We start from the raw sequence: 26,455 nt of genomic DNA, 5'->3' as shown, positions 1-26,455 counted from the left end.
TCCATAAATTAAGAAATGTATAACTGAAAATTTTAAGTAACATCTATTTTTGAAAGTTACTAAATACAGAATGATGAGTATAGAACAACTGCCAAGCTGAACTGAAACTGGGTAGAAATTTAGGCTCACTTACCAAGCAAGGGTCATGCTACAATTTATTTCTATCTTCACACTAAACTAGAATCTCACTTTTAGAATAGTTTTCCAATAGAACTTTCTGTAATAATGGAAATGTTCTATATCTATACTACCCATTATATTGACATGATGATTGAGCATTTGAACTGTAGTGAGTGTGATTGGAAACTAATTTTTCAATTTTATTTCACTTTATTCAATATAGATTTATAGGCACATGTGGTTTGTGGCTCTCAGATAGCACATTCATTCTTAATAGGGAGGGTAAAGGCATTATTTGAAGTTTCAGAGAGTCTAATAGTTTACGAATTGACTAGTTTCCCTCTAACTAATGTCATACTCAGTTCTTTCAACGCCCCTCAAATCCAACAGTCTCCCTTCATACAGTCCTGAGATACACAACTATGTTGGTCATTTACAAGGAGTTTACTTATATGCTGCAGAGTTCAACATGCATGTGTCTTAGTTATGGTGTCATGGGTATTAAAGCTTCAAAAGGGTAGTCATGACTAATTCAATTTATAAAACTTATAATAATCTATTCTTAGAGAACCAGGATCTTATTTATCATTATATTGGCATAGTGCCAAATATAGTGTTTTACACACAAGCAGTACTGTCTTATTGTTTTCTGAATCATATGGTGGGTGGAGGAAAAGGGAATTAACATTATGGGGACCTACCATGCTCTAGGCCAGCCGTGGGCAAACTACGGCCCACGGGCCAGATCCGGCCCGTTCGGCTGTTCTATCCGGCCCGCGGAGCCGAAAGAGCGGAGGGTTCTCTTGCTCTCCCCTCTGCTCCTTTACTTTGAATTTATATTAGTTCACACAAACACTCCATCCATGCTTTTGTTCCAGCCCTCCGGTCCAGTTTAAGAACCCATTGTGGCCCTCGAGTCAAAAAGTTTGCCCACCCCTGCTCTAGGCACACAAAACTTTCATTCACATAGATTATCCGATTTAAATCTCAAAAACATGGTGCCATGAATAACCTACCATGAGTTAGGTAGATATAGTATCTCCATTTTCCAATAGTATCTCTATTTTTTTTAGGAAAATAATGAACTCATGCACAATTAAAATCAAATCATGCCATCTCTTATGCCCATACACTTCTAATTGCCCCATGACAGCTCACCAATGCCTTTAATTTAATATATTTCAGCATTTATTTCCCATTTTTTGTCCAGGTAATATTAAAATAAAAAATTATATATCCTCTTTGAGCTATTAAAACTAGAAAATAATTTAGACAATGGCATATTTACTCCTCTATATGCAGTAAACTGAAATTTTAATACTAGTTTAAAATAATCCATTCTTCCCAAAAGTTTGAGACAAACTACTCCCCTTGGTTTGCAGTTATTTCAGATATAAAACAGAACAGGTATATAAAAGATGTGGAAAACGCCAAAAACTAATATATTTCCTTTTCCAAAGGGCATACAGAACGTGCTGTGCAAATACGCAGTCAATAAAGTCACATTTTCCATGATGGAATCAATGTTTCCATCCCCTTGCTATTTTTGGTTTTGCTATGTATTTTATTGAAAGAAAAATCAATAAAATCATTTCAATGAACATTCACCACATGAAGACATCTAAATATAACTACTAAGTGACTTTAGAAAGGATGGAAATATATTCTTCAAGATCAAAAATTGTTAAAATTAAAAATAGGGGGAAATCCTTCCTGGTACCATCAATTTCTCCTGGGGGCTATGCAATAGGACCTCACGCCTCAGACAAATTGAGCTATGATTTAGTACAATAGCCACTCATCTTACCAGGACTGAATTCAAAATGGACCTTTGCACTCCTTTCCCCTCCAACATATTGAAGGGAAACAGAATGTTGTTAAGAAACAAAAGACTCAGGGAAAATCTTTTCCCTTCCCCCTTAATTCCTAAAAAAAAGATTAGATAGAGGACCTGCTCCAGGAAGAGAGCAATCATCATAGATAAGGATAGTTTAACATGATCCAGGTATGATAGACAGGGAGGAACTTAGCAAGGTCCATTGGATAAAAGCCCACTGTGCCCCATTGTTAAAAATGGCTCGGCAAACATTTATTTACCAAGCATTTGCTTTTCCATCTCTGTGTGAATTGCTTTCCTGCCCTTTGAAGTTCCAAACCACACATCCCATTTTCTCCTTAGCTCAAAGTGGCATGCATATAAGTCTCAACTGCACAATTTGTCCTAGGGCCCCATATTTTTATAAAACCCCTATATGTTAATATATAATAAATTTAGTTCTTTTCTCCTATTAATCTGCCTATGTCAATTGAATTATTGGACCAACCAGAAGAACTTATAAGAGGAGAAGAGAAATAATATTTCCTCCCTCACAATAGATTTCACTTGAGAAAGAACAGGTCTTACAGCAAAATTTGGTGCAATCTCTATGCTATAACATCATAAAAATATTCACATGAATATAGAAAAAAAGAGATTTCTCATGGCCAAATTCTGGTTTATCCTATAAAATGATAAACAATAAAAATGATAATAATAAAGGATAATATTTTAAGTATTTTGAATTATCTGAAATTATCTCTGGCATAATATAAAATGATGTTGAAAATGATAGTCAAACCTAGTTCTCAAAAATACTCAAATTTCAGGTTTAAAAGATGAAGTGGACAATAAAAGTTAAGATGTAAATCAGTTGAAAACTTATGTACACATAAAAACCTGCTTTATTCATAATTGCCAAAACTTGGAAGCAAACAAGATGCCCCTCAGTAGATAAATGGATAAACTGTGGTACATCCAGACTATGGATTATTATTCAGCAGTAAAAAGAAATGAGCTATTAAGTCATAAAAGATATGATGGAACCTTAAATGTGTTACTAAGTGAAAGAAGCCCACGTGAAAGGCTAAATATTGTATGATTCCAACTTTATGGCATTCTGGAAAAGGGAAAACTATAGAAACAGAAAAATGATTTAGGGGTTTGGGAGGATGAGGGGATAAATAGGTGATTCATCATGTGATTCATTGATAACATGAGATTTTTAGGACAGTGAAACTATTCTGAATGATACTATAACTAGAGGCCCGGTGCACGAAATTCGTGCACGGGGGGGGGGGTCCCTCAACCCAGCCTGCAACCTCTCCAATCTGGGACCCCTCAAGGGATGTCCGACTGCCCAGTGGGATCGGGCCTAAACGGGCAGTCGGACATCCCTCTCACAATCCAGGACTGCTGGCTCCCAACTGCTCGCCTGCTTGCCTTCCTGATTGCCCCTAACCGCTTCTGCCTGCCAGCCTGATCACCCCCTAACCACTCCCCTGCCAGCCTGATTGATGCCTAACTGCTCCCCTGCCAGCCTGTTTGCCCCTAACTGCCTTCCCCTGCAGGCCTGGTCACCCCTAACTGCCCTCCCCTGTAGGACTGGTCCCCCCCAACTGCCCTTCCCTGCAGGCCCAGTCACCCCCAACTTCCCTCCTCTGCCGGCCAGGTCACCCCTAACTGCCCTCCCCAGCAGGCTTGATCGCCCCAACTGCCCTCCCTTGCAGGCCTGGTCCCTCCCAACTGCCCTCCCCTGCTGGCCATCTTGTGGTGGCCATCTTGTGTCCACATGGGGGCAGGATCTTTGACCACATGGGGCAGCCATCTTGTGTGTTGGAGTGATGGTCAATCTGCATATTACTCTTTTATTAGATAGGATAGAGGCCTGGTGCATGGGTGGGGGCCAGCTGGTTTGCCCTGAAGGGTGTCCCAGATCAGGGTGGGGGTTCCCTTGGGGTGTGGGATGGCCTGGGCGAGGAGCCTGTGGTGGTTTGCAGGCCGGCCATGCCCCCCGGCGACCCAAGCAGAGGCTCTGGGATCTGGGATTTATTTATCTTCTACAATTGAAACTTTGTAATCTGGAGTGGAGCCAAGCCTTCTGCTCACTCCAGCTCTGTGGCTGCTGCCATTTCTGTTTGGATTTATGTATCTTCTACCATTGAAACTTTGTAGCATTGAGTGGAGGCCTGGGCTGGCAAGGGCAGGCAGAAAGCTTGGCTTCCTCCATTGCCAGGGAAACCCAAGCCTCCCTCCTGCTCTCTGTGGCTGCAGCCATCTTGGTTAGGTTTATTTGCATATTCCCTCCTGATTGGCTGGTGGGCGTGGCTTGTGGGTGTAGTGGAGTTATGGTCAATTTGCATATTACTCTTTTATTAGATAGGATGGTGAGTATACGTCACTATACATTTGTCAAAACCCAGAGAATATACAACAGGAATGAACTTTGGAATTTGGGTGACGATGTGTCAGTATAAGTTCATTGATTGTAACAAATGTAGCATTGGTGTACTTTCTGATCAATTTTGCTCTAAAAATTAAAGTCTACAAAAAAGTAATTATGACACTGACAGTTGTTTAAGAAGCACCAAAGGCTTCACTAAGGAGAAAATACAGGAACTTCAACAACAAATGCATTCTTTCCACTTGTGTGTACGTTGTGCCTAATTTTACATATACATCCACATGGAATCATTATCTAAATGCTCTGCTACTATGAAAAGCTTCTGTTCTCCCGACTAATTGTTTACATATGACTAGACAGAGACTGGCTTCTTAAAAATTCCAAAAGTCTAACCCTACACTTTAAAATACAGTTAAATGTTGGGGCCTTCTAGAAAAGTGTAGTAAAAACTTAATCTGATTCCACTCAACCAATCATTATTAAAGCACAGCTCCATGCCAGTTGTAACACTGGGCATCATGGACTGAAATAGAAGGAAGACCAGGCCATGATATAGTATTTCTGGACCCTCAGCATCTTTGAAAACAGACTTAAAAAATCATGATCTCATATGGTAAGAACTGCAATAGAAGTTTAAGTATTTAAATAGAAGTTTAAATTCAGTTCTTTGAGAAATTTATGAGTGTACATTTAACTTTTGGGAGAGGTTGATTAGGAATCATTACAGGAAAGCCTTACAAAGGAGAAGCAATTTACAAAATGGAAGGATCTCAAATGCTCACCAGGCACAGTGTATTGCATTAAGGGAAACATCTGGCAGAGGCCTGAACAAGCATGTGTGCTATGGATGAATACAGCATGTGGAGGAGGAGATGAGTCCAAAAAAAGTCAGCTGAGCCAGGATCACAAAGGGTATTTTATGCCTAATAAGAATTACTAATATTGTAATCCCAAAGGCCCAGAAGAGGCCAGGCAGATTAAATAACAGAATGAATTGGCGAGCTCCAGGGGACTAAATGGAATAGTGGAGACTGTAGAAAACTGAAGAGTTCATGGCAGGTCCAGGAGGGACAGCCTTATTCACTTAGTTCTACCTCACTGTTACCATAAAGAGATGCAGTGCCAATGTTGTTTGATCTTCCGAATTTCCAGAAGAATTTGGAAATCCAGATATTTTAATGTGAATATTCCCTGAATTTGAACCACTGAATCATATAGGCAGATGTATGTGGTTGATGGCCTGCAATCTCAGTTTTAAACTCTGAAGTAACCAGATTATGTGTGTGCTTTGGAAAAAAAAAACTATGTCATTTGTTGTCAACGATGGATTAAGAGAATAAAGAAAAAAATAGATAATTCTACAGAAGCAAAGAACAGTGATTTCTTTCTTTCTTTTTTATCACTTCCATCTTGGAACACTTCTAAGTCACAGCTAGTGTAGCAAGACTGAAAGAGTGAGGTTTGAATGGAGGAAGAAAAACGTATTCTCTAAATATGAAAGATTTCTCAGAGAAAGGAGTATTGGATATTAGGAGTGACAGTCCCTCAGATTCTCAACAAAATTAATAGTAGCTGCTAATAATTAATGAATTAGAAAAGCTAAAACAAATTGGGGATGGTTTTTAAAATATTTTTGAGACTATGTCATGTCAGTTTTCTGTGTCCCTTCTACAATCAAGGTACTACCTTAAGGAAATAGACAAGAATATTCTTTTGAAATGTATCTTGAATTTTGTCTTTCCAAGAAACATTTTATATATTCAAAGATGTAATAATTTATAAATAGTGGCAGCAAATTTTGAGTTCACAGAGTCACTTAAAATATGAATCTAATATTTTAGTTTAATCTACTTTTTTGGTACCCATCTGGAAAGTATCCAACAAAGAAAAGCATTTTCAGAAGTCTAAAGGTTGTTTTATAGGTGGATTCCAGGAAACTCAATTTATTTCAGTGACTAACAGATTTCTAAACATGTTTGTTTTTGTGGGTTTTTTTAAGCAAAAGCTGCCCTCCCTTTTTTGCTAACTTCACTACACTGCAGCTTTTGGGCACTCTGACATTATAAGTGTCCATCAATTGACTAATGATTGACTAATAATAGGTTCCTAGACTCCCAGTAAATTTGAAAGTAAGGGATGAACTTCAGGTCCATCATTTGTAACATGTTTTGAGGATTAACTAAGATGTTTTAGAAATGCTTAATACTACTTCTAGAATCTAGATGATAGCCTCTTAATGTTATTTCTTTCTAATACATGTCTACTTTAAGTTCTATTTACAAAGAATTCCCTGATGAGACTGGAAAATAGTTACATCATCACGTCTGTAATTGCTGCAATAAGTCCACATTAATGTAGGCAAACGAAGTTAAAACAGATGTTTTACATTTGTATGGTGATTTAATTACAATTTGTTTTTACCCATCTTCTAATTTTTTTCACCATGCTATGCATTTGTGTCTGTTCTCCACACTCTAATCAGAGCAGATTTTTCAAAAGCCAAATTTAGTTTCCCAGTGCTTTTAGGACAAAGACAAAGCTCCTTATATTGTGGCTTCCATGGTGCTAACCTGCTGACCTACCACCATGGCCCTCATTCTCTCCCACACTAGCTCTGTTACCTACTACGTATTCTCCCCCTTCCTCCCCTGACATGGTCCTTACACATAACTGTTCTCTCTGCCCTTCCCATACCTCTTTGCTCGATTAACTTCTAATCCCAGATGAAGGATCACTTACCCACAAACTCCCTCCCCCCCCCCCACACTTCCTTGTAATTGGTTAAAATGCACATTAGTCTATGTTCTCACACGTGATTAATTGATTAGCAGCTCTCTCCCTCCAGACTGTTTAGTTCCCCAGGAATGAAACAGTGTCTGGTTTTGTTCACCATTTTATCTCCAGAACTTAGTATAATATCTATCAAATAGTATTTATGGAATATTTTTTGAATAAATAAAAATCTGACTGTAGCTAAGGCATATATTACCTCCATTGAGGGGCAACAGAGTAGAGTAGTTACAAGCACAAATTTTGGAACTAAATTGCCTGGGTTGAATCCTGGATATTCAGATATTAGCTGTGTAATGTCAGGCAAGTAACTCAGCTTCATCTGTGAAATGGCATAATAATAGTACCTACATCATCAGGTTACTCTGAGGGAGGTATGAGTTTATATGGGAAGTACTTGAAATTGTGCCTGGCATATAATAAAGTTTAAAAATGTTTCTGTTAGAAAACTGAGACAAGGGAAGGTTTTTAAAATGATATAAAATTTAGCCTGGAGCTTCAATGAAACTCTTAAGGATTTTAATGACACGCATAGGCACAAACTCAAAAACAGCCCTCATTTCTACTTATATATCTTGCCATCTCAGATACCTATCATGTCATTCTATTTTTTCTTCCTAATTGAATTTCCTTCTTTTAGTTTTGTCTTCTCATCATTATAGTTTTTCAAACTTCAAAAATCATAGTATAGTTTTGATTCTTCCCTCACTCCTTTCTGCAATGGCCAATAAGTTCCCAATACAACTTATTGTTATTTTCTAATAAATATTTCTTCAATTATTATCCTGCCTCTTTCAGTAAAGTTTTGATGCCCTTACTCTAAATCCTTTAATATCTTATGTCTGAACAAATGCAAAAACTTTACAAAATGTTCCTCAAATTTCTCCAATTCAAGCTATACATCATCATCATCATCATATTAATCTTTCTTAATTTAATGCTCCAGTCTCCAGCTCAAGACTACAATACATAAGCTTTACAAAATATGGATCATCAACTTCACAAGTCCATGTGCCCAACATCCTCCACATATTCTCTCCACATTGACCATGTTTGTCTATTCAATATCCCTAGAATATGTTTGTACTTTTCCAACGTCAATATTTGGCTCATTTACTATGAGTTTATGTTACTTTTTTTTCTTCTCTCTGCCCACCTATTTGCACCCAGTCTAAGCAATTCAGATTCCACTGCTTCCATGTAAACGTCTCCAAGCACTCTAACAAACTGACTTCAGAACCCCTGTCTATATCAGCAGATGTCAATACACAAGGATGTGTTTCAATTGGCTAAGATTTAAGTCTTTTACAGTCTATGCCAACTAAGGCATATTCAAAGTTATCTCTAGAATGGCCCCTTACTCATTTACTTTTATTTTTTTCTTGAGCAGAAATTAAAGGAATAGTAGGACAAGGAGCGCACAGGGCTCATAACCCTTGGGTATCCATAGGGGTACATGTGCATAGGAACACATGATTTTTCCCTAATCCTACTCTTTCCTTGCCTTTCCATTTGCAAAATAAAGCACTTTACCCACCCATTTCTTCACATATGAAACCCTAGACCAGTGGTCGGCAAACTCATTAGTCAACAGAGCCAAATATCAACAGTACAACAATTGAAATTTCTTTTGAGAGACAAATTTTTTAAACTTAAACTTCTTCTAACACCACTTCTTCAAAATAGACTCACCCAGGCCATGGTATTTTGTGGAAGAGCCACACTCAAGGGGCTAAAGAGCCGCATGTGGCTTGCGAGCTGCAGTTTGCCGATCACGGCCCTAGACCAATACCCTTTACCCTTTCTATACAATTAATCACCAAATCCTGCTAAGCCAACTGAAGGGAAGTAGAATATACCACCCCAAAATATTCCACTTTGGCATATTATTTTTTAACTAGAAGCCCAGTGCATGGTGCATGAAATTCATGCACAAGTAGGGTCCCCTAGGCCTGGCTGGCAATCAGGGCCAATCTGTGGGGCAACCGGCGTGGTGATCGGGGGTCCCCTGCTGGCGCCCGTCTTGGGCCTGTGGGCTGGGAGCAGCTCCTGCATTGAGCGTCTGCCCCCTGGTGGTAAGTGCATGTCATAGCAACCAGTCATTCCACCATTCGGTCGATTTGCATATTAAGCTTTTATTATATAGGCTTAAAAGCACTTGAGAAACAATCAGTGCAAGAAGGACATTCTGACCCTCCTTCGTCTCCCTAAAAGCAGGAGATAAATTTTCCACGTGAAAAATACCCTTTCTGTACCAGGCGAGGAGAAGGTATTCTTATCACCAGAGATAGGGAATTAAGGGCCAAGAATGCTGTATAAAAAATCTTGTTACTTCCTCCCCAATTTACTATCTAAAACCCAAATCCCTGTCTTCTCCAATCTTCACAAATTTATTATTTCTTTGTCTAAAAGGTGTAAAAACTTCCTGCTCTGATCTCTTTATGGGGCTTCCATATGTATAAAATTGGTTTTTCAACTGTTATGGGCCTTCTTTCACTTTAATGATTAGACCAGCCAAAGAACCCTGAAGGGAAGAAGGAAAAAGTTTTCCTCCCCTTCACTGCCAAGAGTCAATACATCTCAAAACATCTACTTCTTTCCAGCACCACTAGCTAGATGCTCATTACCTCTCTCCTGACCTGGGCAACAGTTTCCTAAGTGGGGTCCTGAGTTCCATTTTCATCTCTCCCCTCCAACCCACTCGCCACACTGCTAATGGCAGCTTTCTAAAAGATTGTATCGTACTCCTGTTTAAAACACTTCAATGGCAATATGTTGTTATTAAAATAAATGCCAATATCCAGCAAGACTTAGTTGTGGTCTCACCTCCTGATGCTCTGGTATTCTGTACCAGTATCCAGACACTCACTTCCCTTTAGTTCCTCAAAGTCACCATGCACTGCCACATCTGAAGGCCTTCACATGTGCTATTCTCTGTATTCGAAACACTGTGAATTTCCTCTCTGACTGTTTAGGTCCCGATCCTGCTTTAATATAATGTAAAAATCCTAAAAGAGTAGGTTAGGTCAGCTACTCATGAGATTGGACTCTCCCATGCCTATACATAACACAGCTGTAATCCACTGTTTGCTTAAGTGTTAGTTTGATGTTATTCTCCCTTTTTTGCTACTCTGCCAGGTACCTTGTATTTCATACTATTTTAGGTGTTCAATAAATATGTGCTGATTGATTGAATGTCATCAATATAATGTATGTTATGGTGACACAAACTTTTTTGTTTTGTTTTTATTGTTTTTCAATTTAAATTCTTTATTGATTAAAATATTATATGAGCTCCTTTTCCCCCCATTGATCTTTCCCTGGCTGCTCCCATCCCCCAGCACATGCCCTCACCCCCCTACTGTCTGTGTCCATTGGTTATGCTCATATGCATGCATACAATTCTTTTGGTTGATCTCTTACCCCCTCACCCCCTGCCTTCCCTCATAGGTTGGACAGTCTGCTCAATGCTTCTATGTCTCTGGTTCTATTTTTGTTGAGAACCACTGCTATATATTATTTATTGACCACTTATCATTTATTTCTGTATTTTATGTGCTCCTATTTATTTACTTAACTAAACTGTAAGGCCTTTCAGCGAAGACAGTAATGTTTTGCTCTTTCTTTTTTTTTTTTTTTATCAACCTCTTGAACATAGTTAGCATTTCATCAATGTCTATCAGTTGAAAATTCTAGGAGAGCATCCTTGTAAGGTACTTTGTATAGGGTTGTCAGGGAAGGTATCAGGCAAAAGATGACATTTGAACAGAGGCTTCAAGAGAAGAAACAAGACATACACATATCTGAGGAAAGAATGTTCAAGGAAAATAGAAAAGCAATTGCAAAGGCCCTGTGGTGGGTGGTAACTGCTTGGTGAGTGGCTGCATCAAGGTGGGGAGAGGAGAAAGTCACAGGAAGTGAGATTAGGTAGGTAGCTGGAGAACAGAGCAGGAGGGCCTTGTAGGCAGTCAAAGATTTTGGCTTTTACTCAAAGTAAGTCAAGGTGCCATTGAGAATTCTGAACTAAGAAGTGACATGATCTGACTTAAGTTTTAAATTACTTGATGATGTAATCTATTTTAAAAGCTTACTCTAACTGGCACAGAATAAGTACATAGTAAATGTTTAAATATACTTAATAAATTTCTTTATCATCACATCACAGGGCACTCATTAAGTCTGAGGAAAAAATCAAATATCTACTTTTTGATCTTTAAGCAACATTTAAATATAGCAAATATGACAACATGGATCAAAATATGCTTTGGTTCCTCATTTATCATTTACAAATATATAATTGATACATATATTTAGATATATATATATTCCTTCATTATGAATATAATCAAATATATTAGCTCTCTCAATAGAAATTGTAGATTTTTTAAATATTCACCCAAAGATGTGTTTTTGTTGATTTGAGAGAGAGAGAGAGAGAGAGAGAGAGAGAGAGAGAGAGAAGGAGGGAGGGAGAAACATCCATTGCCTCCCATAAGCGCCCCAACCAGGGATTGAACCTGAAACTTAGGATGTGACCTGAGTATGTGTCCTGACCAGGAATTGAACCCAAAGTTAGAGTATGGGACAATGCTCCAACCAACTGAGCCACCTGGCTAGGGCAGAAATCGTAGAAAATTTTATTTACATAGTAAATGTTGCAGATATTGGGAATATTTGGTTTACTTTCTCCTATATTTAAAAATGACAGTATTTTTTAAGAAGCAGGTTAATCTTAAAAAGCAGATATATTGCTTCTTTGTTTTTAGTTGGTGTGTTAATATTTATTCTTAATATTGTAATAACTGTCATTTAATATAGTTGATTCCCTTTGTTTTGTATTTGTAACCTCATATGCTTTATTTCATATATTTAAAAACACCATTATGAGAAGAGTGTCAGGGGCTGCACCTAACTGCTAAAGACATGGTACAAAAACAAGTATTCCTGACCTACAAGGGAGAGTCCGCCCTTCACAACATCTAGAACAAAAGAAACTCTCAAGAGATTTTCTGAATTTTTTCAGAATGTAGTGGGTTCATTCACATTTTGAGATTCCTATCTTACTTTTTACTTCAAAGGTTTAAATATTTTTAACAACTTTTGATTAAGCTTTTTTTTTCTATATTTTGGCTTCAAGATAAGCACACTGCTACACTGTTTGTTTCTTATATGGAGCAGGGATGCCAGCAAGGCATCCATTAGACAAGCAGCCTAAGTTAGTGTGAAATTAGACATGTCTAGCAGAGTAGTATAAACACAAAATACATACTATGCGGCTTCATGCATGATATGTAATGCGTTTTCAAACTGCTAAGTGAAACAATAGAAGGTATTCATGTAGCCAGCCTCGAAAAGCTTAAGATACAGTTGAGGAGTTCTGTAGACTGTAAACTGAATTACCTCATCTAAAAAACATTATGCCAGTGCTCTGTAATGTACCAGTACCACCTTGGACCACACACACACAAATATGGTGAGTACTTCCATTATAAATCACCTCGCAATCGCAGACATTTTTAAATTAAAAAGGAACTCTTTTCCCCTCATTTCAGTCCCTTACAAAGGCTCGTTATAAAATCTTGGAATGTTCTCCTTTAAGAAATGGCATGTACTAGTATATTCATTATTGATATGTCCAAGTGACCTGAATTTCTCCAAAGCATTTAGTAACAGCTCATTTAAAAATAATTAATTTTCTATTTTCCATATGGTGAGAGTGACTTTCATGACATAGTATTCCATATCCTCAGTGCTTTGAAACAGCAGTGACCGCAATTAGTGCTATCAAATATCATGAAAACATTCCCCAGCTACACTCCTCTTACAATCTTGTCTTGCCCATGTGTCTGCATGCGGTTAAGTGCAGGATGTGAGCCTGTAAGTGCAAGAGATGATGCCGTCATGGAAAAATTTGATCAGGTTAACTTTTATGCTCGGGGGAACATTCTGCTGGTTCTGCAAAATTATGTATTTGAAAAATGTGTGTGGACTTCTATCTTCTAACCCAGAATCTGTATTAATTTTGTTCATGCTTTCTGAAATTTCAATTCAACATGTTTTATTTGTAATCTTATGCCTCATGTGCCTTTAATGTTACTTACTGTATCAAACACTAACTTAGTTTGAACTTTTTTCTTTTTTTTACTTAATCCTCACCTGAGGATATTTTTCCATTGCTTTTTAGAGAGTGGAAGGGAGGCAGGGTGGGGGAAAGAGGGAGGAAGAGAAACATCCATGTGAGAGAGCCACATCCATTTGTTGCCTCCCACATGCACCCTGACAGGATTGGGGATCAAACCTGCAACTCAGGTATGTGCCCTTGACCTGGAATTGAACCCCGAGACCCTTCAGTGTGTGCGGTGCGGGCCAACACTCTGACCACTGAACCACACCGGCCAGGGCTTCAGTTTGAACTTTTGCAAGCAAAGAACTTCTGGACAGTTTATCAGCAGATTTACATAAACTTGTAGTCTGAAACTTGGCAAATTCCTAAATGCTTCGACCTGGTCTGTCTCTCCCCCTCGCTCTGGAATGTGAGGATTCTTAGCAGAGAACTGAATAGGGCTAGAAATACCCTCTCTCACATCTCAGCTCGAAGACCTCATCAGAAACAAACTCCCAGAGGACAACATTCCCATTTGGGAAAATAATGACTTGCTCTTGCTCATTTAAAAAGGTTGGCAACTACTTGTTGACAATAAAAAAGGAGCCAAACGAGAACAAATTATACTTTTCTCTCCTATAATGTGAGGGGATTTCTGAAAATAATTCTGATCCATTTCATTTGCTTCAAGTACATAAAAAGAAAGCTGTCTCAGACACGAGTGCTTGCCAAAAAGGCTACTTCCAAGCTTTGCACATGGTTATTTTTCATTTGGCCAAGACCTCTACGCTTGTCCAAATAATAGTAAGTATGCAAAGCCATAATGTAGTCCAACTTCTAATTCCACCGATAGATAATTCAACAAACTTTATACTGTTTTAAGTAATTTTCCCAAGAATCTCAGTCCACCTTCTTAGATATTCACTGACCTTCTTTGCCACTCAGCAAGGGAGTTATATGATAAGGGAGAGTAGCAATTCCTCTATGATTCATTGAGGATAACCAAATGAGGCTTTGACTTTATAATAAAAAGATTAAAGGATGTATTAGTGTATGAGTAGTAGGAATGGTCAAATTAATGTACCAAAATCCACTTAAAATCATTGCAATAGGCGCATATATAAAGAATATAAACATACTGGGCCCTTCTGTGTATATTTTATAAAGCAGCTATTATTTTTAATTAACACATTTGCTTAAGAAATTACCAGACACACAAAAAATAAAATTATATGTACAAAAACATTTCAATGTACACTATATGTTTTAAATTTTAAAGTTAGCCACACAAAAAGTAATTTTTAAGAAACCCTTTAATAAGCTTGATTTCAAAATCTATGTATTACTACATACGTCATATTTCTCCATAATAGAGAGTAAATTTTTGAGTAGACTCTGTATATCTTTGTCACACCCTTTCTCACCACCAACCCATATTCACATTAATATTACAGTAAATATCATCTCTTATTCCTCACAATATACTCATTAGTCATTTGTCAAATTTTAAAATAACATATATAAGTAGGGCTCAATTATCATAAAATATTTGTATTCATAATATTCTATATTAAGGTTGATAAAGTGTTAAACTTACTATACTCCATGATCACTTTTATCTCCTTTTTGCACTATCCCTGGGTTAATCAAATAACACATTTTTGGAAAGCCAATAGCAGCATTTATTGCTCATTGTTCCTAAGCCCTAGAATTCTCTGATTCCCTCCTGCATTTTACAGTGTATTTTTACCTTGGTTGTTAAATAGTGTTTTGGTAGATGGCTAATTAGGGGCTCTGAGAAGAAACAATGGCTCTTATATTCCCATTTCACTCACCAAATATTTTTATTGGACAAAAGAGGCAGCTATTGAGAAAAAAAAAAAGAATCAAAAATAACTCACAGTGATTCATCTTTATGGTTTCTTCAGTAATTGAAAGATACAACTCTTAATTACTTTAACAATAGCTCATTTCAGGTCAAAAATATCTCTTGAATATCTGTTACATGGAAGGCCCTAAAATTATTCTTTTCCTAATTCTCAATGGTGAGCAAATTCACAGTTATCACTCCTTATTTTATTGGGACCATGGCAAACACTATAAACAGTGAAGATTCATAGGAAGCTGTACAGTAAGGACTTGAGATCATGTCTCCTTTCATTAAGCGGGTCCTGGGTCCATAAATTGGCTCTAGTCTGGAAATTGAGTCATCAAAAAGATTCTCTCACTTTGTCATTGTTGCTGTTTTTGTTATGCAAATCAAGCACTTAGGGAGTTGCCTTTCCATGTGCACCTAAAGGCCCCATGATTAATAGATCACAGTCAGATCTATTAATAATCTTTAAGTTGAATAAAACATTTGGATATTAATATGCTCATTTTGCCATTATTTTTATCTTTAGATCATGCTCTGAACTCAAGTAATAACACATCATATGAACATATAATAACATCTACAATTAACAAAATGATCAACCTCCTCTAGAATTCTCTTCCTAACTAGTTTAGACCTCCAGGGTCTGTTGCATCAGCCAATCTCCTGTCAGCACTTTTGATGTCCTCAGATCCTTTTTCTTCCCCGAACCACCCTGAAATTCACCTGTCCTCTTTCTTCTCCACGACTTAAAAGTCAATTTTGCTCCTTATGATTTTGAACATCAAGGACTTGGGAGTTAAGCAAAACCAGCAGAGAGAGGAATTTCAAATTTGCTGAGAATAAAAGTCTTCAGGATAAAAACTAAGGATTGCTAAAACCTACTGATAACAACATTTTGGATCTACAAAGTATATATCTACATTGGACCATTCATTCATCTATTCATCCAAAAGCATGTCTATCAAGCACCTATATGCTGGATATTATGATAGACCTATATATGAATAAAGCATAAACCACATCCTTGAGTATCTAGTAAAGGGATAAAGACAAGCAATCAACTAAGTCCGCAGTCGGCAAACTGCGGCTTGCGAGCCACATGAGGCTCTTTGGCCCCTTGAGTGTGGCTCTTCCACAAAATACCATGGCCTGTGCGAGTCTATTTTGAAAAAGTGGTGTTAGAAGAAGTTTAAGTTTAAAAAATTTGGCTCTTAAAAGAAATTTCAATCGTTGTACTGTTGATATTTGGCTCTGTTGACTAATGAGTTTGCTGACCACTGAACTAAGTTAACAATATTACAGGTCCTCTGACAGATGGGGAAATCATAAATATGGAGGCGATCATAAAGGATATCTCTCCTCTTCCAGGCTCCCTTTTCCCCTTCTTTGGAAAAATAATCCCTCTCTCACTTTTTTTTTTCAGTCTCACCAAATGTCAATCAAGGTGAGGCCATCATCTGATCCTGCAAAGTCTGGTAGTTTTGCTAATACCAACGTACCTGCAATGTGAACCTGCACTAAATGATGCTAAAAGGCCAGAAATCACTTGGTATAATATAGAGAAAGGAATTCAAAATCTGGGGAAGAAATACTGTATGTAATTTAGAATGTAAACTCACCTAACCATATTTTTTTTACTATGTTACTCAGTGGGACCCAAAGAGGCTCTATTGTTCACTGAGATGTAAAGAACAGATTGGCTAGGAAAGTTCTAGAACTTTTTGTGACTTGTCCCTCCAGATTGAGAATGTAGGTGACAGGAACACATGGTGGCACTTAACTTCCATAGGCAAGATGACAGGGCTGGCAGAACACAAAGCAGGCTAATCAAATATCCTGGCATGATCTGCCCCACCAGACACCTGACTGTGATCTATTAATCATAGGGCCTTTAGGTGCACATGGAAAGACAACTCCCTAAGTGCTTGACTTTCATAACAAAAACAGCAACAATGACCAAGTGAGAGAATCTTTTTGATGACTCAATTTCCAGACTAGAGCCAATTTATGGACCCAGGACCCGCTTAATGAAAGGAGACATGATCTCAAGTCTTTACTGTACAGCTTCCTATGAATCTTCAAAGAGACCTGAACTATATACCATGCATCAGAGAAGGAGAAATACCTTGTGGGGATGAGGCAATAGATAGATTTTTGACCTAAGTCCACATCACACTCTGACGACTGCGGCTTTGAACACAACAGAGGTTATTTCCTGAACACAACAGAGGTTATTTTCCTGAATGAGCAATTGTCATGGATATGAGAATAGCAACTGTCAGAGTTTTTATTGCTTGACATAAAGAATAATGTTTTATTTGGTAGAAGGACCAAATAAAACACTAGAATTTGAAAAAAAAAAGTGTAGATTCATGCTGCTATCAATGATCCAAACATTGCAAGGAAAATTTTTTTCTATCACATCTCCACTCAATTTAAGCCAATATAAAAGATGGATAGGATGCAGAGAACAACAGAAAAATTAAAATGTAGTGACAGCTTCAATCAGAGTTGCTATTCCAGATGAGGTGTTTTCATTGAAGTATATTAGTAAAAATGCTGGTACTTGGCAGGTATCTATCCATATGGAAAATATAATTTTCTTAATCTTGATTGATCAAAAACTCCAGAAGCAGTTTGTATGCACTTGACAAAAATCATAAAATTTACCGTATGCATATCAGATCCTGCTCTATGACATAACCCAGAAACAATGGATATTTCAATGTCACACAAGACATTAAACTCTTATATATCATAATATATTGCTAACTTGATATTGAAGAGCAGAAATAGTAGACAAAGTAGATGGTTTCATAAAATACATGCATTCCAGAGAGTAGAAGATGAATGCCATAGGAATCCAGGATGGAGGCCTTGCCAGTCAAAGGAAGGCTCTGGGCTGAGTCGTAGGAGCTCTGAAGGAACACTGCCTTCTTTGTAAAGGACATCATGAAAATCTTCCTAGCCTGTTGCTGTTGTTTAATGGAGGTTGAATTTCCACCTTGGGGTACCAGGCCATGCAACTTGAACTGTTTATCATGAGCTTAGGGCTAGATAATCAATTTGTCCATATTTTTAGGTATACCTCGCAATACTCTTGTCAGTGAGCAGAAGTGTTACACAGGGGGTTAGTTCAATAGGCATGAAGATGCAAGTAAATTCAATAAGTACATCATGCACTCCTTGTTATACCTACTTTTTCACACTGCTCCTTTTTTTCTTTTTTATCTCAGCCTACTGTATAATTTAGCTCATACCAAATCCCCTATGACGAGTTAACAGTGGGTAGGGGAAAAAAGTAAAGTTTCTTTTCATATCATTCTACATGACAGACTAACCTTTATTACTATGGCAATGGAGCCCTGGCTAGGAATAATCCTTTAAGATGGTATAAAATATAAACAATAAGAAAAACAGTAAGCAAGACATTTCATTATCTCTGATCTAGAGATGAAAAATTTTCCAGGTGGTCAGGGAATGAGAAAAATGGTGACAAGGGAATTTATTTTTATACTGGAAAGTAATTTAATATATTTAAAACTTGAAGATATTTATATTTATTTATTTTAAATCCTGAGGCATTTATCATCTAACTTCTTTCTCTTTCTTGCTTTTCCCCTAAGTTCCAAACAGCAAAATAACCCCTTAAAATCATTTATTTCCACATCATTACACCTATATTCCCTCCATCTTATCCTGATTCATTCTGTTGGTTTAATCTAGCATTATATTTGCATCACAAAGCCATGAATTTCTTAAGGAATATACAATTATTTTAGTTATATAACCAGGAATGGATAACTCTAAATTAACTGCAGCTGAAATCTTTTTAAGAAAAACCTTTTATCACTTCTACCATACTTTCTTATTGTCAGAGATATCAGCAATAAACACAAATTTCTAGATTTCTCTGAATTCAATCTTGACAAGGTGTTCTCTAACAAAACATACTATTGATTTTTGAAGGTCAAAACTCTAATCTTTATGTTTTTAATTTAATTCCTGGATGGTACAACATCCTGAGGTATTGTTATCTTACAGCTCAGAGAACTAGGTATTCTTGATGGCCAATAGTACTGTGGGCATTCTATCTGACTAGGATGTTCTTTCTGCCAAACAAGGACAAGATTCTACATTTAGATGGTGAATGTTTAGTTCCTTCCTAGGAACATAATGCAGCTTTCTACCAGGTAACAGAACTGCTCTCTCTCTCTCTCTCTCTCTCTCTCTCTCTCTCTCTCTCTCTCTCTCTCTTTCTCTCTCTCTCTCTTTCTCTCTTCTTCATGCGCTTCAAACCTGATCTAACTACCCAGGATTCTTTAAAGTCAAAGGAAGCTCTGAACCCAGGGAAACTCTAATGTCTGGGGCAGAGTCTTTCAAGATAAATGAGACAAACAGAAAAGAATGTTAGAAGAAAAAGAGAGAGGATGAACACTTTAGGGATCTCGCACCATCTTGATGCCTGAGTGGTTGAGAGAATCTTGCATAAAAAATCAACAAGTAATGACTGGTAGGAAAAGAACAGAGGAAATATATATTTGGACTCTATCTGGACCAGGAAGTGAAAGTTCATACATCAATATAACAATTATTCTGTCTGACGGAACATGCCAACTTTGAGTCAGGTAATTAAGAGTCAAAGGGCAGAAAACCTGACCTTGGGCTTATCACTTGTGTTGGTTTTCTCATCCTGACAGGATATTAGAAAGATTACTTTTGTTTAGATTTGTGCCTTTAATGATCCTCAGCCCCAAGAATATTAATATTTATAATTATTGTGAATGGCACATAAATTAATTACAATTAAATTAATTACAATTAAATTGTTGCACACTACTCTTAAATGCTCCCACCTAATACTGCCTAATTATGTGGAATCTCTGCAACACTTCCATGCAAAGGGAGAAAATGCAAAGGCTAAGATTAATACTATAACTAACAAACATAGGCTATATTTTTTTCTATTGACCTATTGATGCCTGGAAAAAAAAATATGTTAGAATACAATTTATTTTCATTCAGGGTGTTTTATCAAGCCAGAATAGAATATAACAGTCATGAATTTATAACTAAAACATTCAATATGTAAACTGTCTCACATATTTATTAAATTTTCTTTCAAATATTAGAGTGTTTGAAAAATTCTTAACACAGGCATGCTTCACACATACCAAGCATAACTTACCCACTCAAATGTGTTTACACAGCTGTAAAATCCCCACATTAAACTAAAAATATTGCTATGAGTATGAAAATGTGAGATTTAAGTTGCTAGAAGAAAATTACTAAGGGCTTCCTGTGACATCAATTCAGATGGGATCAAGTTTGTTGATTTTTTTTAAATTCTGCTTTAACATCTCCCTACACACAACATAGTTCACTAATTCAGAGAAGGTATTGACCAGCTCATCTATCTCTGCCATTACTTTCCCTCATTTCAAGATGCCAAGGAGGAAATCATACACACACATAAACACACACACACACACACACACTCATACACACACACAGACTTAATATTGTGACCTCCAGGTTATTTATACCCAATTTGAAAGCCTCCTTTTTCTCTATGGGAAATATTCAATGTAAACCTAACTATCTGGGTTTTAATGAATCTATTCTTGATCTTGCACAAATCACTTAGTCTGCATCTAAACAATGGGTGGAGGGAGGGGAGAAAGAAATGAATGCAGGGGGGCCCAAACTTTGCTGAACTTTAGAATCACCTGAGGAGCTTTTTAGAGATCCCCAGGTTGCTCCCAACAGGGATTAAATCAGAATGTTCAGGCCAGGTTCAGTGATTTTTAAAGATACTCAGGTGATAAAATGTGCAACAAATTTGGGAGCTAGTAAATTAATTAATACATTCACGGAGGCACTTTTAAAATTAAAATAAATGGAGGGGCTTTCATATTATACTCCAGGCCTGATGCACAAAATTCGTGCAAGAGTAGGCCTTCCTTCCACCGGCTGCTGGCACCAGCTTGCCTCCAGCACCTGGGACCCAGGCTTCCCTTGCAGCCCCGGCTTCGTCTGGAAGGACATCTGGTCTAATTAGCATATTCCACTTTTATTATTATAGATAGCACTATACAAAGTGATATAGGATATTATTTCCAAATTAAGTCCAGCACTGTAAAAAAATACAGTGTTTTAGGAAGATTAATCTTCTGTTTGGATTTTAGTTCAGTAGTCATAAAGAAACTATACATAAAAAATCACTTTTATCTTTTTTGCCAGAAGTGCAGAAAGTTTAATAGTTGTTTTTTATTTGTATTTTAAGCTGACTTTAACATTATTTTAACCTTACTTTTTTATTTCTCTATTAAAATGTAAGAAAAGTATCATTTACCTTCTTTCCTTCAAAAAATATCAAACATCGCACTTTTATTATATGTTTACACTAAAAGAATATTAGAATTAATATGTGGAAGATAAATCTGAGAAGTCAGAAAGAAAATAATTTGTCCAAAGTCACTTAATTCAATGCTGCTACCTATTTAAAACAAACAAAAAGTTACCCACTCTAAATATTTTTGCCAATATTCTGCCATAATGATCTACTTGAAAACAAAGACCTATATAGGAAATCTTTCTTGACTAGATTTTGTTCATTGCCTGATGGCATGTACTATTTCTCTAAATTTTTAGTCAGTATATCAGATTGGGCTAGTTTGTATACCACAGTAATCGCTGTGTATTAATACCGTCAATTTCTATAAGCTTTTGTTTCATTAGACTTACCAAAAGGAGTATGCAATTTATGTAACTAGAGAACAAATACCATGTTGTTAATAGAGACAGTAATGCATCCATTCTCAACAAAATCCTCAAAATAAATTCAACTCATAAGCAACTACAAGTGTGATCCACATCCTAATTCTTATTTTGCCATGGGCTCTTTTACCTTCGTGGGCTTGTTAGAATCCATGCTCTCTTTGAATTTCTCCTGAACAGTTTCTGCAAGTTGACAGAGCAAGGCACCATTGTCCAATTTCTCCATAAACGTTTCTGCCGTGATCTCCTTCCCTGAAATAACCAAAAGAAGCATTACAAAAGCACAATCATGCCCCAAACACAAATGTGACAATTCATGGCAGCATTTATGACGTAGTCTTATCATCAACATTTCCATTCCAGCTGAGTTATGTGTCTGGGTTAGGAACTCATGGGAAAGACTTATTCCTTTGGAATTTTATGTTATCCTTTGGTAGCAAGAATCTCAATATTTTACATTTGAATAAAATAGTTTCAACTGCATACATGTTTTATTTCATATTAAAAGTGACAAAAGGATATTCTGGGTGAATGAGTCCCACCATTTAGCAATCAAGCAGTCGATGAAACTCAAAGAACCAGCTTCTACCAATGACTGTACAGCTTAGCACCTGAGATTTGCTCAGTGGCCCAGACAATTACTTGGGCCTGCAAGGCAAGGGCATAAAGCAGACTGGTATTTTGTGTTACATATATGCCTTTGCTCTCGTTTAATTTGAAATAGAGCCATCATATATCAAAAATCAACCATCATTGGCTACTTTAATAGCATGGCCAAGGCATAAAGCCACATCTCTAAATCCCATTCCATTTGTTTTCCCAATTGAGATGATACACACAGGTAAAATCAATGCCATTGATAAACTCTCTGTAAACACACACTCTCTCTAACCATTCTCTCTCCTCACACCACTCTTGGCTTCCTCTACTGCTCTTCTGAACATGATTCAACACTGTCCATCCCTGACATTTAGCTGGTTAACCACTGTTTTTCCTTTCTCATATGTTCCCAAAGCATATTTTCCTTCTTCTTTTTTTCTTTTATTTTATAACAGTTTTATTGTGATATAATTCACATTCTTTACAATTTACTCATTTGAAGTGTAAAATTCAATGGTTTCTTACACTGTATTCACAGACTTGTGCAATCATTACCACAAACAACTTTAGGACATTTTGTAACATCCTAAAGAAACTCTTTACCATTTAATTATCACCTAATTGCTCTATTCCTCCAGCTCCTATAAAACCACTAAAGTTTTTCTTATATGCTCCCCAAACTCATCTCCCCCAAAGCTCTCTCCTATTCCTGGTTCTGTAATTCTGTTTCAGAATATTTTATCTTCTTGCCTTAATTTCCTTTAAGTTATTAATGACAAATCCTGTAGATTCATGCTTCCTTCTGTTTCTTGTGCCATCATCTTAATAAAAAATGTCCTGATCCATACTTAAACCTCTAGCAACAAGAGCTATTCCTTGTACCCTCAACTTCTTTGTCCAATACATATCACACTCATTGATAAAATTATTATTGCTAAACATCACCCTCACTGGCTCCTTCTTCATCTTTATGAAGAGTCCCTAATCTTTGTCTCTACCTAAAATATAAAATATGTCCACTTTAACACAATATCTAAAGGTCTTCCCAAATCCTCTAATCTACCTTTCTAATCTAACGTCCTTACACTCTGCTCCATGGTCGGCACCCTGCCTTCACAGTTCCAGTAGCCCATCTTCCAGTTCCTGCTGTCAGGGCTTTGATCCTGGCATGATTCCTGCCTGCAATGTCCTACTTCTATCTGTCTGGCCAAGTTCCAGCTGTCCTTTAATCAGAAATCCAGAAAAAGGTTCTCCCAGTTCACAATGATCACTTTTCTGTATGGTTATACTCATGGGTATCACTCACATTGGCATTATCAAACTTCTGTAGCTGGTAACATGTTTTGTATAAATTTTTTGTCTTCCTCAATACACTGTAAACCTCGAGGTAAATCTGTGTGTGTATGTTTGTGTGTGTGTGTGAGTGTGTATGTGCGCGCACACACGCATGCATCTATCTACAAAGGTAAACATAATGTTATTCACATAGTAGGCACATAGTAAATGTGTTCAGTGAGCACATGAATTAACAGATGAAGAAATAAACTATTGGGAAACTTTGAGAAAACATTGGGTACTATCTTTGTGAAAAGTGGTTAAGGCAAAATAAAAGGAAGTATTTTAAAGTTTTATGTTGAGTCTCTCAGAGTTAACTTTTATCCTAAGAAAAATGCATGCAGCTCAAATCCATGAACACTTAACTATAACCCACATGGAACAATAGATAAACTACTGGCATAAAGTTAAACTCACAATACCTAACATATTTATATCTCAAGAAACATCTGTTTGAAATGATTTTCTTTTTCAGACTTGGGGGAAGGGCAGTTAAAAAGGGAAAGAGAATTATTTTTTTTAAAATGTTCTTTTTTCCCCTACTGGATAGTTCACATTTCATCCCCCAGTTAGAATAATGACTTCTGCAAGTGGCAAAACATCAGTAGCTCTAATTACTCACCACAGACATAGCCTATTCAAAATGACTATTATTTCAAAACTAGAGGCCTGGTACATGAAATTCTTGCACGGGTAGGGTCCCTAGGCCTGGCTGGAGATCAGGGCCAATTGGGGCCTTCCGACTGCCAGCCAGGGCCTTCCTTCCCCAGCTACCAGCTGCCGGTCAGGGCCTTCCCTCGTTCCACGCCGCCCCTGGTGGTCAGCGCATGTCATAGCAAGTGATCAAACTCCCAGTCTCCTGGTCGAACTCCCAAGGGGACACAATGCATAGTAGCCTTTTATATATAAATAGATTGTATGCAGCTCAACTCAATTCAGGAATTAAAGTAATAGTCTCAAGAATAAAAAGCCAGCACAACTGAATTTGTATCATGCATTCACCATATTGGCCTGCATTTTCTAACAACAAGAAAGTTATTTTGCAGACAAGTATGAAAAATAAGTCCTATATAATAAAAGGCTAATATGCAAATTGACCGAACAGCAGAATAACTGGTTGCTGTGATGCTCACTGACCACCAGATGGCAGACACTCAACATAGGAGCTGCCCCCTGGTGGTCAGTGCACTCCCACAGGGGGAGCACTGCTCAGCCAGAAGCCGGGCTCACAGCTGACGAGTGCAGCAGTGGTGGCGGGAACACTAAGGACCCCTCGGGGGATGTCCAACTGCCAGCTTAGGCCCACTCCCCAGACTGCAAGAGGGCAAAGGCCAGGCTGAGGGACCCCGAATGTCATGCACTGGGCCTCTAGTATTAGAAATATTTTCAAAATTACCAATTAAATTCCAAGGTAAAAAAAAGGTAAACTTTAAATTGTTAAAAATATATTAGTTTTAAGATTTTCTATACTTAGGTGAGGTTTTTAGGTATTCTTATTTCATTAAGCTCTATGGCAATTTAGAGATTCTACTCATAATGTTAAGTGACAAGATAATTATAATATTTAAAAGAATTTATAAATTACAGAAAGAAAATGTTTTTTATTAAAAAGTTAATATCAGCTTACCAAAAGGTATGATTTTTACTTGTATGCATTATACCTGAAAATTTTTCTTTATCCTGACTTCCATGAATACTTGAAGAAAGAATCTACACTGAACATCTGTATCTAATGAAAAATATATTAGGTGTCAGCTTTCAATTCTGTATATTTTATAGCTCCAAAAGGTGAGATTTTTTTTTCTTTTTTCTTTTTTTTTTTTTTTGGCTAAAGCAGACACTGTTACATACTTTATAGTTGAAATGTGCTGCCTCAAATGAAGGAAAAATGCAAGACAGAGAAGTATTTTTAACAACCATCACATGTAATGTACTTTCCATCCAAAGATTAAGAATCATAAAATATATTTAAAATGTAGTATATAATTATAAGAAATCAGTCATAATTCTTGTAAGGCCTGATATATTGTCTCATTCTTATTAAAAGTATTTAAAAAAAAACAGAATATAAAATTAACTGAATTTAACTATGACAAATCCACTAGAACAGGCTGTGATGAACTAATTACAATTTCTCAAGTAAGCATTATACATTAAAGCTAAATATCTTTGTTAGAAGCAGATATTTAATGTGTGTAGCTGGTTTGAGACTTTAGGTTATAAATACTAGAAGCAGTAGGATTCTTGTTCCATAGAATCATTTCTTCCTCAGCCCCATCTTCCACATTGTTGATATATTTGGGAAAAGATAGAACAATGAATATTTTATTTAAATTTTCTTGGCATACTGACCCTCACTGGGTTGTACAGACTACTGACCTGAAGATCAATCTAAAATAGTCTAGTCTAGAGGTAATGTCTTTGCTTCCTGAATTTATATTATAGACTTTGATCTTCACACCATCAATTCAGTCATGATTGACAGCTTGCCAGTAGACAAAGATTGGGAAGTTTGGTTAAAAAATGCCATTGGTCACTTCCTATTAAAATAGTAGGGCACAATTACATGAAATAAACATCTGTCAAGTAACTAAAATCAACACACATGCTTGCCATAATATCCATAAAGAT

General features: G+C 36.9%; 1 protein-coding gene across 2 annotated transcripts in view; it reads right to left on the bottom strand.

Annotated features, from left to right (window-relative positions):
* The window catches only part of GAS2 (growth arrest specific 2), a 122,378-nt gene that overhangs the window by 81,662 nt on the left and 14,261 nt on the right, over positions 1-26,455 (bottom strand). For both annotated transcript variants that reach the window (XM_080643008.1, XM_080643007.1), the window contains exon 3: positions 22,020-22,141. In XM_080643008.1, the coding sequence (XP_080499134.1) occupies positions 22,020-22,141 (122 nt within the window). The remainder of the gene's footprint in view (positions 1-22,019; positions 22,142-26,455) is intronic.

This window comes from Plecotus auritus, assembly GCF_963455305.1.
Source record: "Plecotus auritus genome assembly, chromosome: 9".
Lineage (NCBI taxonomy): Eukaryota > Metazoa > Chordata > Mammalia > Chiroptera > Vespertilionidae > Plecotus > Plecotus auritus.
Note: the sequence above shows the minus strand (reverse complement) of the source record. Positions and strands in the feature narration are given on the sequence as shown.